At 30.2% G+C, this 14,122-nt stretch overlaps 1 protein-coding gene across 28 annotated transcripts in view; it reads right to left on the bottom strand.

Annotated features, from left to right (window-relative positions):
• PHF20L1 (PHD finger protein 20 like 1) overlaps positions 1–14,122 on the bottom strand; it is a 111,027-nt gene that overhangs the window by 43,181 nt on the left and 53,724 nt on the right. For 19 of the 28 annotated variants that reach the window (XM_074265175.1, XM_074265169.1, XM_074265166.1 and 16 more), the window contains 4 exons: positions 12,367–12,619; positions 9,679–9,867; positions 9,267–9,470; positions 1,605–1,661 (listed from right to left, as the gene is read on the bottom strand). In XM_074265175.1, coding sequence (XP_074121276.1) covers positions 1,605–1,661; positions 9,267–9,470; positions 9,679–9,867; positions 12,367–12,619 — 703 coding nt within the window. The remainder of the gene's footprint in view (positions 1–1,604; positions 1,662–9,266; positions 9,471–9,678; positions 9,868–12,366; positions 12,620–14,122) is intronic. The other 9 variants (XM_074265273.1, XM_074265254.1, XM_074265263.1 and 6 more) reach the window with 3 other exon arrangements.

Here is a 14,122-nt window from a genome sequence, read left to right on the forward strand (position 1 = left end):
TAACCTAAATGTGGCATTTAAATTTAAATAGATCAACTATATCAGTCACTAGCCCAGAGAAGAATAATTTAATTAATCCATTGGTGCCTTAGATCTAGACCTCCTAATTAATTTACTGAAATATAAGAGGAGATCTTCATTAGTATACCTGAAAATTACTGAAACCTTGAATTTAATATAGACATGAATGTAAATCTTTTAAAAGAGGATAATGATTACTTAATGCTTCACATTAAGTCTCATAATTAAGAAAATATATTGATTGAGCTAAGAATTTCTAAATATAATTTTAATAAGTAAAATCTTAAAAAGGTTTCTTTGAAAACCCAATATGATATATCAACACAAGATTTATCATTTCTCTTTTTAAGAAACAGAAAAATTAAACTAGATTGCTTTCTAGATAATCTTCAAATACTTTCTAAAAAGTACACAAATAGAACAAGAAAAAATATATTCCCCTGGAAAGGTGTTCTTGTAAAATTCTTCTAAACAAATATATGATTTTATAAGAATGCTGAAAGAGAAAGACATTATTCTAAGATAATTTCATTCAGTTTTTCTAAGAGTTATTTTTTTTTAATTTCAACCAAGTATTATTGAGTTTTATCTTTTATTTAAGTTTTTTTACCTACCTAACTTCACATAGCTACTAACATTCAGTTATTCAGAGGATACCTAATTAACATTTTTTCTAGGTCCCTTCTCATTTTATGTTTGATTCCTTGCTTTAATTATTGTAGTATTTCTATTACAGAACAATAAAAAAAACAGTATTAAAAAGCTGATGTATCTCAAAGTAGCCAACTCTTGCCTGAAAAGGTTAATATAAAAGAAGACTGAGGAAAAGAAGATACAAAATGAGGTTTTGAAAATATCTACAGATTTTACATCTATAATCTTTCAGGCATCTGAAATCCCAATACAACAAATATAGCCAGTATCTTTCATAACTGATATTTTTATATCTTTATTATATATTTTTATACATTTAAAATTCACATGTTCATGTTTTGTCACTGAGGAAAAAAGAAGCTTTAGATTTGTTATAAATGTTGTACAATACTTGTTTAAAAATCAACATTATATTTGTAGTTTTTTATTCTTTCCCTCCAAATCATTAATTATCTTTCCCTCTAATTTCAATATATTTATCTGTGTATATAATTAGAAATAAAACCTAAAATATATATTAGTCTTAGCTCCCAACCCATTCCATCTTCTTCACTATCTTTGATGAAATTCAAAAGGCCATTTTATAACCCTGAATGTCCCAGATTTAGTTTTCTACCTTTGAGTAGTACAAACATAGTTAAGTTAGAAATAGAACTGAAGAACTAATCCATCCTGACATACTGCATGATTAGATATTATCTTTTCTAAATTGTTCTAGGATATCCACTCATTTTCAATGACAAAAGCCCATATCTAGATAGAGAAAATTACCAATCCCCACTTCTATACTTTTTTCTCTTTAAAAAATACTAAAACAGATGAAAACTTACACCTAAAAGAGTATAACAGGTAAAAAGTAAGGGGCAGGCTATGCTCTCCCTTTCTCTCAAGCTTTAGCCTTTTGCTTAAATATTATTTTCTGTTCATACCAAATGTCGTTGAACTTTTCTCTTCCAATTTCACTTTTTTTTCTGTTTTCAATACTCCTGTGGGTTTAGGGTAGGGGGAAAAACAACACATAAATTTAGTGGGACAGAATGATGTAGAGATTTTTCTTTGCAATATTTCATAGTATCAACAGAGAACTTTTTAAAAGTGCTACCTTATTACTGGTACAAGCACCAACAACAATTTTTTTTTTTTAGTTTACTTAAAAATAAATGTGGGTGTGCTTTATAATGAATTGTATAATTATTATTAAGTTTTATAAAAGGAGTTGTCTCAGAATTCCTTAAAACAGAAAATTCCCCTACCAAATGAAAAATTATTCCATTCATTAGCACTGCATACACGAATGTTTTAGATTTTTACAAAACCTTCTGGATATCGGTGTGAAAACTTAAGTGTGTAAGAAGGAAGGAGAAAAAAGGTAGAAAGAAAAAAAAGGGAGAAGAGAAAGTTGGAAAGAGGAAGAGAAGAAATGGAGGAAAGAAACCAAGAATAGAGGAGAGTAAGGAGATAGAAAAAAAGGGGAAAGAAAGAAGTTAAAGAGAAAAAGAAAAAGAGGAGAGAAGACATAGATGAATGAGGGGAGAGACAGAGAGAAAGAGAGATAGGATAAGGAAAGGAAGAGAGAAAGCCAAAAATTCACTATCCTTTACAATTTCATTCAGGAAATTAGTAAGGTATTTAATTTCTGCTCTCCCCCCACCCCCAATAGCTACATAAGGCTGCATATAAAAATTTTTATGAAAGGGCTATATATATTTATAGATAGCCTTTTCATAAAAAAATGTATGTATATATATATATATATATATATATATATATATAAATAAATAAAGTCAGTATGGATGCTCAAACCATCCAAACTGAGTATTAACTTTAATGCCCATTACAAAGGTGTCACTAGGTCCCAATTTTTCTTAAGTCATGATAGAACTATTCTACAAATAAATATTTCTTCATTACTTCTCAGATGTAAAAGCTGTTAAAAATATAACTGAGACCAAGAAAGGTGAAATAGTAAAGAGATCTTTTAAGTCCCAGCTCAATGATCTTATTTTGACAACTACTTACAATATCTCTTTTTAAAAAATGCAAATTTAGAAAAACAACATTTATTCACTGTTAGGTACTAATATTACATACTATTCTTAGATACTGAGACTTATTAATTTCAAATATATTTTGATTACATCAAAGGGCAAATATATATCTAATCTCAAGAACTAAAGTAAGCAGTGGCATAGTGAATATCTTAGAACCAGGGAAACCTGGGTTTTAAGTCCAAGGCATCTTGTAGCAACTCATCCCCTCCCATACCCCCCACCCCACCCCAAGCAACTCTTTTATAACTGAGCTTAAACTAACTAGTGCTGATTTGTATCGGCTGAAAGGATTATATATTCCTCCCTAATGGTCCCTCCAAAGAAAATCAATCTCAATAACCCAAAACATACATGTAATTAAATGTTCAAACTTGTACTAAACAATTTTTTTGGTAGTAATGATATAGCACCCAAATGTGAAATGCATTTTTTAAAAATCACTTTATGCTAAAAGATTTATAACTTTTATCAATATGCATACAGAGCTGCCCTGGCAAGAGAATTTAAAGTTCATCTAATCAGACTCTCACTTTAAAGATAAAGAAACAGGATCGCAGAAACAGGAGTGCCCAGAATCATATAAGCAATAAGTATCAGAGGCAAAATATGAATCCAGTTTTCCTCTGACTTTCAAGATCCCTCAATTATTAATGGTCATTTCATACAAATGTTTAACATTCTTGCTAGGATTTGAACCTGTATCTTGTATATAAGACAGCTTCTTTATTAAAAATGTATATATGTCTACTTTAACATGTTTAACATGTATGGGACTGCCTTCCATCTGGGGAGGAGGTAAAGGGAAGGAGGGGAAAAGTGGGAACACAAGTTTTTACAAGGGTCAATGTTGAAAAATTACCCATGCATATGTTTTGTCAATAAAAAGCTATAATAATTTAAAAAATGCATATATGTCACCTTTAAATGAACATAATTTAAAAGCAGTGGTACACATATCTTTATTTACATGGGTAGCATAAAAATTGATATCTCTTTCACCTTATCTCAAAACTCATTAGCTAATCTAAATTAAATAGAAATTCAAAGATAGCATATAATTAATAGCACTAAATTAATCATTCAAAACTGCTTAATAATTTGAGGGAATATTTAAGTAATTTAAGTAATCTACTTATTCTCTGGGGAAGATGTATACATGTGAGAAATTATAGCAAAGATAAATATTTGTATTGAGATTCCCTACTAAATATAAGAAGGTAATCAAAATAAAATACTGTAGTCATTGCCTCTTCCTTCCTTTCTCTAAGATTTTACTTCAGTACCTCAAGAATCTGGAATTTCCTCCATGTGGGTATTCACTCCAGTGACATAGGTCCTTCTGTATTTTATGCTATCTATAAAAGTTATTGGAGTCAAAAATTTCAGTAGATGTAGATAGCCTGGTTACTGAACACTGAACTTCAAGGGTCTAGTCTTGGGTCTCTAATGATTACACTGACTATTCAGAACCTGTTCCTCAGTCTTTGCAAAATGATTATAGAAAAAGTAAAGATGAAATCAGGGTTTTACCAATTCTCTCTTAAGCTGTCTTTTGAAAACTGAAGACTCAAGATTTTTTTCTTTTTTTAGCATACCATATATTTGCAAGCAGAATTTAATATAATTTGTGATTTCTGGTTTCTTACTAATCAACAATAGTATGCATTTATTAATCACCTATCATATATCAGGAATTGTGCTTTTATAAATCTAATGTTAAAGTTGACAAAATAGCAGGTTTTAAGTTAATATTACACTATGGATAAGGCAGTTCTGGATTAAATTTCTTTATCTGACTTAGGATAGTAATGTGAGAAACGGAGGAAAGTGTTTTGCTTTATGGAATGCTCTGAATAGTAGAGAACTAAATAACTTAAGTCCACATCAATTAGAGGTCCTTAAGGATGAAACAATAAACCCTGAATTTTTTTTGTTACATATCAATACTACTAAAATGAAGTTTTATGAGTTTTTTTGTTTAATAAACATAAACATTAAGGAACAGAAGGAAAGAAACATGGACTCAAAAACTCTTGCGTCAAGAACTTTACAACCATTATCTCACTTGACTTCATAACACCACTAGAGGCAAGCATTGTTATTAGCTCTATTTTACAATTGTGCAAATTGAGGTAGACAGCTTGAGTGACATGCTCAGGGTCACAGAGTTAGTATATATTTAAGACTAGATTTAAATTCAGCCTTTGCTGGTTTCAAGGCCCAGCATTCTATCTACTATGCCACCTAGCTTCCTGAGCTGTTTTAAATGAACAATGCTGGACTTAGAACCCTGGGGGCACTATATCCTATGGTTTCAGAACTCTCTCTCTCTATCAAAGAAAGTACTTCTAATTTAAAGTATAATATTTCTCCATTTCATTATCAACTACAATATTTTAAAACTGCACAGAGGTAATCAGTTTCTGATATTATAGTAATTTTTATTTGAAATCGAGGAATAAAGACTTGAAAAATTTAATGATGATATAAAAACTTTCCAAATAACATATTAATCCCATCTTTACAAAGGTTACTAAGAATGATGGCTATCTTTACAAGGATATACAATTTGAAAATTTTTAAGTTATATTAATTTCACTACTTATAACTACATAAATTCTTCTCAGAAAGAAATTTTCAGGTTTGAACAAGACTCAATAGAGAAAGAGGTGTATATTACCACTGTAGCCATTTTGTAGACAGTAAAGAAAATAAGTTAACTGATGTATAAGACACAGTTAATAAAAAAATTAAGATTCATATTTAGGTGACCTGCCTGCTGCTTCAGGACTTTATCCACTAAGAACTCACACTGTAAATTAGAAACCTCTAAAACCTCGTTATAGAATAAGAAAACATATAAAAACTGATCTTTAAACACAGTAAAAGTATCAAAGTACTTTACATGCATTATCTCACCCTAACCTTCACAAATCTTGTTAGCCCCATTTCAGAGAAAAGCATATATTAAATTTTCACATGGGTGACCTATTTTTCCAAATCTAATGGGTCAAACACTACAAAAGTCCAAACCTCACCTAGCCACTTTGTCACACAGGGAAATTAGATGAGAAAAATGGCTGGATCAATACATATGAATCAATACTACTTAAAAAAAAAATTCCAAATAAGTATCTATAAAAGGATTTATTATAAAAATACATGAAAACACTAAAGTGTGATGTGATATGTGATAGGCAAGCACTCAGGTCATGATTAAGAAAAACTTGAAGCAGAAGAAAAGAGATGATAAGAGAATTAATATCCTCCTTTTAAGAGAAGAATCTCATTTCCAAAAAAGAAGGATCTTTAAATCAGATAGATCATTGGTTTTAAAGAGTTTTCCCCCCATCAATTGAGAATAGGACCCTAAAATTACAAAAAATGTATTATGTGATCTTGAGAATTATTCTAAAATTTCAAGAAGTCCATAAAGGATTCAGTTTTTAAGTACTCAAGTTTTAAGTTTTACTGGTATTTGGTAGAACATTATTTGAAAATAATGAAATAATTTTAAAGTCTTGGTGCTTTTCTTTTAATTGTATACAAATTGTCCTCCATCTCTAGAAAAAAAATTTCAGAAGTCCTGAATAAATTCCTGGTGACAAGGAAGTTTAGAAACAACTCAAAAATTTAAATTTAAACAGCTAAAATGTCTCAGGGATATTTTCTTCTTAAAATTCCCAAGCATCCCCCATTTAGTAAATTGTAAGAACCATAAAGTGAATTTGTATCTTAACAAGTCACATATTCTGCACAATTCTAGAAACAATAAGTTCTCTGAGCAAAAAGAAAAAAAAAAATAAAGCAAATTCACTGAAGTGTTGATTATAACACTTTTGTACAGTTATATTAGGAATTTTGAAATGGCAACAAGGCTGAAATCCAGTTAACAAGCAATACCAAAAAAGGAGAGGGAGAGAACTGTGACTCTTAGGGCACAAATTTAAGATATATAATATGAATATGCTACCAAGCAAAAGCAATAGATGCAATTATTATCTATTTATTAGATATCTATTAGATTGGATATTAGCTATCTATTTGTGGTACAGCTTGCTTTTTTGCACTATTGGGTTTTTTGAGAAGAAGGTGGGAAATGATATAGGGCCAGCCTTAGAGTCTAGCTGACCTAGGTTCAATTTTTGGCTAAGATATCATGAACAAGTCACTTAAGCAAGTAGAAAGTCTCTCTTAATATCAGATGAGCTGCTTTGTTGGAGTAAATTTCCATCTTATAAGTTCTCATGAATTTATAGGTCTGAATCAAAAAGCAAAAAAATATATAACTTAAGGAAAGTATTTTCTATAAGCATTTATATTAATATTTATACCCAAAAGTAAATTATAATTTTGATGCATTTACAATATTAAATACCAGTAGGATCATAAATTTAGTGCTGAAAGAGGCATCAGAGTTTATTTAGTTTGACTGCTCCACTCTGCAGATGAGAAAATTATAGTTGAGGGATATTAAGTGACTTGTTCAAGGTCACCCAGATAAAAAGTATCTGGGTAGGATCTGAAAATAAGTCCTCTGGCTTGAAGCCAGCACTCTTTCCACAATACCATACTCTCTTCCAAGTTGAAAGTCTTTAAAGTTTTACCAATTTAAGAAGCTTCCTAATATTTATTTATTTGGTGGCTTTTTAGAGGTAAGTGAATGAGGGGAGAAAGGAAAGAAACTTATTATCTAATTCTAAGTAACCAAAAATACACTGGTAATTAAATGTACAAATTAATTTTAACTTTTGTAAAAGAAATTGAAATTAGGCAAACAAGATGAACAATGATACATTGTAACTGATAATTTCACATCAACAAAAGATATTGAAGGAATGGAATAAAATACTCATTGTAAGGTCTATTATACATTATCAGGAAAATGGTTTCAGGATGTTTCTTTTTAGTATATACAGCCAATGGATAAGGGAAAAGTTCAGATATATGCTTTCTCTAAAACATAATAAAGTGAATAGTTTTAGAGATTTTAATATATTCAATTTTTCACAAGCACAAGTCTACAAACCAAAAAAACTACTTTTTTGCTTATTCTAGAATTGACTGAATATAGACAGAGGTTGGCTAGTCAATTCTACATTTATTATTTATTGGCATTATACTATTTGAAACTGACTTGATTTATACCAACCAAACAAGTGTTACTTAGGAGAATAATAGTTTCATAAAGGTTTTAGCCATGGCTAATACTATTATACAAAGATGTAGACTTTCAGAATATTTTTTAAAAATTTAATATACATCATATATTTTTAAAATAAATACTAAAAATAAGTATTAATAAATACTAAGTATTCTTATATTATAATCCAGAAAAACAGCTAAATCTTTGATTTCACAAATTTAATCTTCTAATTATTTTAAATCAAATGTATATGTTAAAATAATTTTTCAAGGTTTATATTTTATATTTATTTTTTTGTTATTTGAACCAGTGCTTCTTGAAAAGACTGCCAATTAAAAAACTTTTCCCATGACTTAAAATACATAAATTTAAGCATTAACATATTCACTGTTCTTCTGATTTAAAAATAACATTTAAAACATTTTTTTTCTGCTCTATGACTGTCTCTGAGTCTAATTAACTAAAGAATAATACGGAATGAACTTCAAAATATTTTATTAATACCTAGTCTTCCTGGGATACAGGATAGGGAAAGTAAGTTTCATTGAGCTGAATGACTAGAATTATTGATTTATACTTCAAACTTGAATTAGACCCTACCTGTTTTACTAAAATTTTAAATTCTCAATTATCTATTTACATTTTTTATTATTGTTTCAATCCCTTTACTAACAAGTATTAGTTTTATTTAATACAATGCAACGCAGATAGGAAGAAGTAGATTGTAAGCAGAGGTAAGACTCATGCTCAGGAATGTTTAGACAGTAAAGAAGCCTTACAAAAAGCAATTTTAAAGAGATAGAGGGACCCTATCTCTCCTCAAAAAATAATTTATGGGTTCTAGATACACATAATTATAGATGAATTGCTGGCTAGGCCTGTTGGGAGGTGGGGGGAATCACAAAACAAAAGGATTGACTTTTGCCTCTAAAACTGAAGAAATACTTAACTCTAATTAGTGAACACTGATAAAAAATTTTTAAATAAAATAGTTTACTTGTCTCAAAATTGTCAAAATTTAGATAATACATTTATCTTTCTTCTGACAGAAAGAACCATAATAATGGAAGCTGCAGAGACTTCTTAAGGTTTTTTTTTTTTTTTTTTTTTTAATTTTTAAGAATCACAGTTGCTATATCCCTCATAATAGTTTACTATGACCAGAAGTTAGAAAATTTGGAAATTGGCCATATAAAAGTAACAACTTGAAAGATAAATAAGAATCTGGAAGGATCCCAGAAAATTCAGGAGAAAGAGAGGAACTGGGAGAGATCCTACATGTTATTGCACAAATACAAACTTATTGCTTCTTTAAAGTTAACAAATCTAAATAAAGAGCAATTTTCTATACCTATATCTATAAGCCTAACTATTTACAAACTGAATCTTTTTACCTGACACTGTTGAAGCTACTCTTCCATCAGTTACTGCTTTGGAAGAATGATATGAAATCATCTGTATATCTTCCTTTTCTGTACTGGGGTACTCATTAAAAGAGGATTCTGTGGTTACGGGTGCTGTAACCTCCGAACTACGGCTTAAGTCAAGAGGGAGAGAGGGTCCAAGCTTCTCAAGTGATACATGAGCAACATCAGGTACTACATAAAAGAAAGAATGTAATAAAATATTAATAGAGAAAAACTGATCCAATGAATATCAATTTGGATTAAAGTGTTAAACAAGTGCTTATCAGTCCAAAAGATGTCAGTAGAAAAAAGCAGAAATGTCTTAGTTTCCAATTTATTTTTATGATTTAGATTTTTTTTCTTTGTTTTATGTGTTCTATATTAAATTAGAATACATTACCCTCAGGTATTGATGGCTCTTGCTGATTTTGAGAACTGATGGAGAACACTTTTCCATCAGTGATTGGAGAGGGAGAAGAAACCTTTTCTACAGAATCATCAGGCAACGGCAAAGTGGCTAAACGCTGTGATCTTCTTCTCCGCTCACTATGTTTGGAAGGTCTAGGGGGATTCACAGGTTGTGATGGACCTAGAAAAAGATCTTTCAATGTTCATGAAGCAGAGATATGCCAGGTTCATCTTATAAAATTTTAGTGACTAAAGGAGGGATATGGTTTTAAAATATGCTCAAATTCTATCTGATGTTCCAAAATCCACAGGATTTAGAATTTGCCCCTCACTGGCAAAGTTAATGAATAAAACTCTCAATTCTAAAATGCACTGTCATCAAGAGTTTAAAATATTTGGGGTTGTCTATTTGGAGTAATATGAATACACTAATTTGAGGATAAAAGGAAAAAATCTTCTTTACTCCTACATTAAAAAAGATTGATGTAGTTAACGATTAGCTTTTAGTTGAGTGAATAGCTACAATTCTTCACTTATGGAAATACTGTGCCTTTGTATTAGAAGAATTTTTTAAATTATGCTTATGACAAAAGGAATGACAATTTCTGGTTAGGAAAAAAAGTCAAATGTAACTATAAAATATATCAAAATACTTTGTGCTTTACTTTAGTTACCAAAGTAAAGCTAATGTGAGTTAGTTTTAGAGAACTAACCTTCGACTTTTTTTTACATGGATTGAACATTTTGGGCCTAATTTTATTTAAAAAGAACAACTGATTAATCATCTACTCAAGATACAAAACATACAAAAATATACCATCTTACATTTACACATGTTTTGTAAATGTGACCTGGTAATTCATGCAACTTCACACTAAAGTGTAATACATTTTTATGAACATTAATGTCTTTAATCTGAATCAGAAAGGCATTTTTGAGCATATATGTCTGTTCAGAAGACAGGCTCAAAAAATATAATATTAATAGCATAAATTAAAGGGGAGATATAAAAGCTAAAAATACAGGAGCTATTACTACTTAAAGGGCATGCTCTCACATGCTAACAATGCCCCATCACAAATGCAAATTCAACAAACACCATCTATTATTATAATAAACACCTACTATATTCAAAGCATTGTACAAGGCATAGTTCTTCATGGTAATTAGTTTATAAATCAAAATGTAGAAATAAAATCAAACTGCTATAATATTAAGTAGCTATAATATAGATTATGTAGTCCATGATATGAATAATCCTCAAAAGAAAAATACTTACCAATGTTATGTGACATTGTAGTAGATACTGATGGTATTGTTTTTATGAGAAATGTCACAAAATGAAGAGTATGTAGAACATAGTTGAATTCTTGGCCCACTCTCACCCCCCTCTCTTTCTACCCATCCACCCCCTCCCAAAAAAAAGGTCCAATTATGCCTTAAAAAAAAAAAATCACAAATATTAAATTTTCAAATACCCCTTTTCCTTTTAAAAAATTATTCAGCAACTTTAAATTGAAGAAAAGACAAACATCTGTTTAACACAGTAGACCTCTTAATGCCTAAATTTTACAATTATGAGATATGTAGACATATTTCAAAGAGACATGTCATTTTAATTTAGCAATAATAATTGCTGATTGGTCTGTGAGTAAAAAGCAAAAATCTTTTTCATAGTGTTGCTCAATTAGTATCATAGATCTTTTTACCTAAAATATATACATGGATTTTATAATTTGTATGAAAAGAAAAGAAACCCATTAGGGGCACAACTGCTCTTAACTAGGAACTATGCTATAGGGCAGAGGTGTCAAACCACATGCAGCCTACAAAACTCCAGAGTACAGCCTCAACTATATTAAAATATAATTGAGAAAGATTTAACAAAATAAATAAAATTATAACATGTTGATCTGTGGTTTTCTGTAGTCCGCAGGGATCCATTTCTGTTTGAATTTGACACCACTGTTATCAGGAATCCTTTTTAAAAAAATACTGCTCTAACTCATCAAAGGATTAGCAATAGCCCCTAAGAATTTTTTTCCACTTTTATCCAGGAGGCTTCTTCCGTTTCCTACCAGTGAGGTAAGTGGAAGTTCACACATATGGAAAAAATAGCATAGTTTTTTGGTACTTTATTTTTTTTATTTTGGAGGGCATAGTAGAGCCAAACGAGGGGGGTGTGTGGTGTGTGTGTATGTGTGTGAATGTGAGTGTGAGTGTGTGTGTGTGTGTGTGTGTGTGTGTGTGTGTGTGTGTGTGTGTTTTGGGGGGAGAGGCTGTTGTACATCAATATATCCAAGGCAGAATTTCTGAGTAAAATATTAAAATTAAAAAAAAAAAAAAAGTAACTATAAACTTCACTGATGAGTCTGTTTCTGTCTGTCTCATTTAAATAAATTAGGCATTTCAGAGTGTTTACAATATTAGCTGTGGAGATTCAAATTAGGATGAAACTTATGTCACTGAATGACATGATTTCTCAATCACCATAATAGTCTCTGTACCATAAATGTCAGAAACATAAGCAGTTTCACATCTAAAATAAATTTAAATTTCTCTCATTCCCATTAAGACTGAATTTTTAAGAGCAACCTCATAAAAAGCAATATTAAAAACTACAATCAAAATTATGTTGCTTATAGGATAAGTAACTAATTTTTAAAAAATCTGTGCTCACTAGTTTTATTAATCACTGAAGAAGGAAGCTGAGATACAATCGTCAAATCCTCGACTTGTATTAACTCTGGGGAAAGTGGCGATTTAGGGGGTTTTATACACCCAGAAGAATCTCCAGATTCATGTTTGCATTTCTTGCTGCGAGCCTTCCCTGAAGACAAAGTTGAGGATAACAGTGCAGGTTTCTGAGTGTTGGCAGAACTGCTAATGTCAGCTTCATTTTTTTTCTGACTTTGAGGTTTAGGTGAAATCTCCTGAATAAATAATAAAAAATTGATATTTTTATTTCGGTTTCTTCACTGTTGTTCTTGTTTTCTACTTTGATTGTTAAGCAACTTTAGTATCAAAAAAAACAAAACAAAACAAAACAAAACAAAAAAACATTGTTAAGCAACACATAACATCTCTCTAGTACAAATGAAAAACCAAAAAGAACCCCACATTTTTTTTTTTTAAACGTTGAAAAGGCCATCTTTAAAGGGACACTGTCAATTCTGGTTCTACAATTTTTTTCCTATAAAATTACTATTATTTATAATGCCCTAAAATTTTTTAAATAGTGTTACCTTATAATTTGATAAGATTTTTTCTTTAACATTAATAAAATAATTTCTATTCATTTGTGTAAACACAACTATTAATGCCCATGTGCATATAAGTATATAGTAAGATTTATTTATTCTGTTTCACAGCAAGAATAGTGAATTTCAATTTTTAATTAGAGGACGTATCATTTTAAAAAACATTTAATCTAGACTGAATTTTGGGATTTATAAGTGTCTGACAGGTTCCCTTTAAGGAAAGATCTCAACACAGAAAATGATGACCAAATTAATAGACTGAGCACACTATCTTTAATCCACTTTAGTGTTGGAAGCCAGTTTCACAAGCAAAAGGCATCATGAAATCAGAGCTACCAGCAATGTAGAGTTAATGGACTAACTAAAAAAAAAAAAAAAAAAAAAAGACAAAAAAAAAAAATCCAAACACACAAAAAAGGATATAAAATATAAGTTTGAAATTTCGTATCTGAAAATAAAATACATCACATTTTGTAGAATACTGTCTCCCCCTTCATCCTATTGTATGTTTGTAGTAGATAAAAACAATTTTATATTTTCTGATTTTTCAGAAACAGTATTTAATTATTTTTGTAGGCAAAATGTCCTCCATGCTGGATACTCTGCATCCAAGTTGGAAATAGGATGGACCCTAATGGATCTGGGTAGACTCTAAAGTATTGGAATACAATTACTATTTTTAGAAGTCTAATGTGTCTATAGTCCTATTGTGATTTATAATCATAGTGCTATGCACTTTTTATTTATTTATTTATTTTTTTTTTACCAGCACAGGCTTCTGTAACAACTATTAGGATTATGAACCACAGCTTCTTCCCAATCGGTCTCTCACTCCCATGACTAGTTGTGAGGGATGATCATCAGGTCTGCAGACCTCGGAACTTTGGAAGATCACGATTTGAGGATAGAATAATTTTCCTTTTCTAGTGAAACACAAGAGCTCCAAGTTTCAGTGTAAGTATATGCAAGCAAGTATTCTATGTATTTAGAGGGGCATCTTTGAGTGTTCTAATGGCATGCTGGATATAATACATTAAAGGTCTGTTGCAAAGTATCCCACTCAGTTGTCACCAGTTTTATTATTGAATCACTCATTATAGATGTGAATTATAAGTGCAAGCTAGTCATTTAAATAAATAGTCCATAAATTAGAGAGAATCCCTATGCTGATTATAG

Source organism: Sminthopsis crassicaudata, chromosome 1, assembly GCF_048593235.1.
Source record: "Sminthopsis crassicaudata isolate SCR6 chromosome 1, ASM4859323v1, whole genome shotgun sequence".
Classification (NCBI taxonomy): domain Eukaryota; kingdom Metazoa; phylum Chordata; class Mammalia; order Dasyuromorphia; family Dasyuridae; genus Sminthopsis; species Sminthopsis crassicaudata.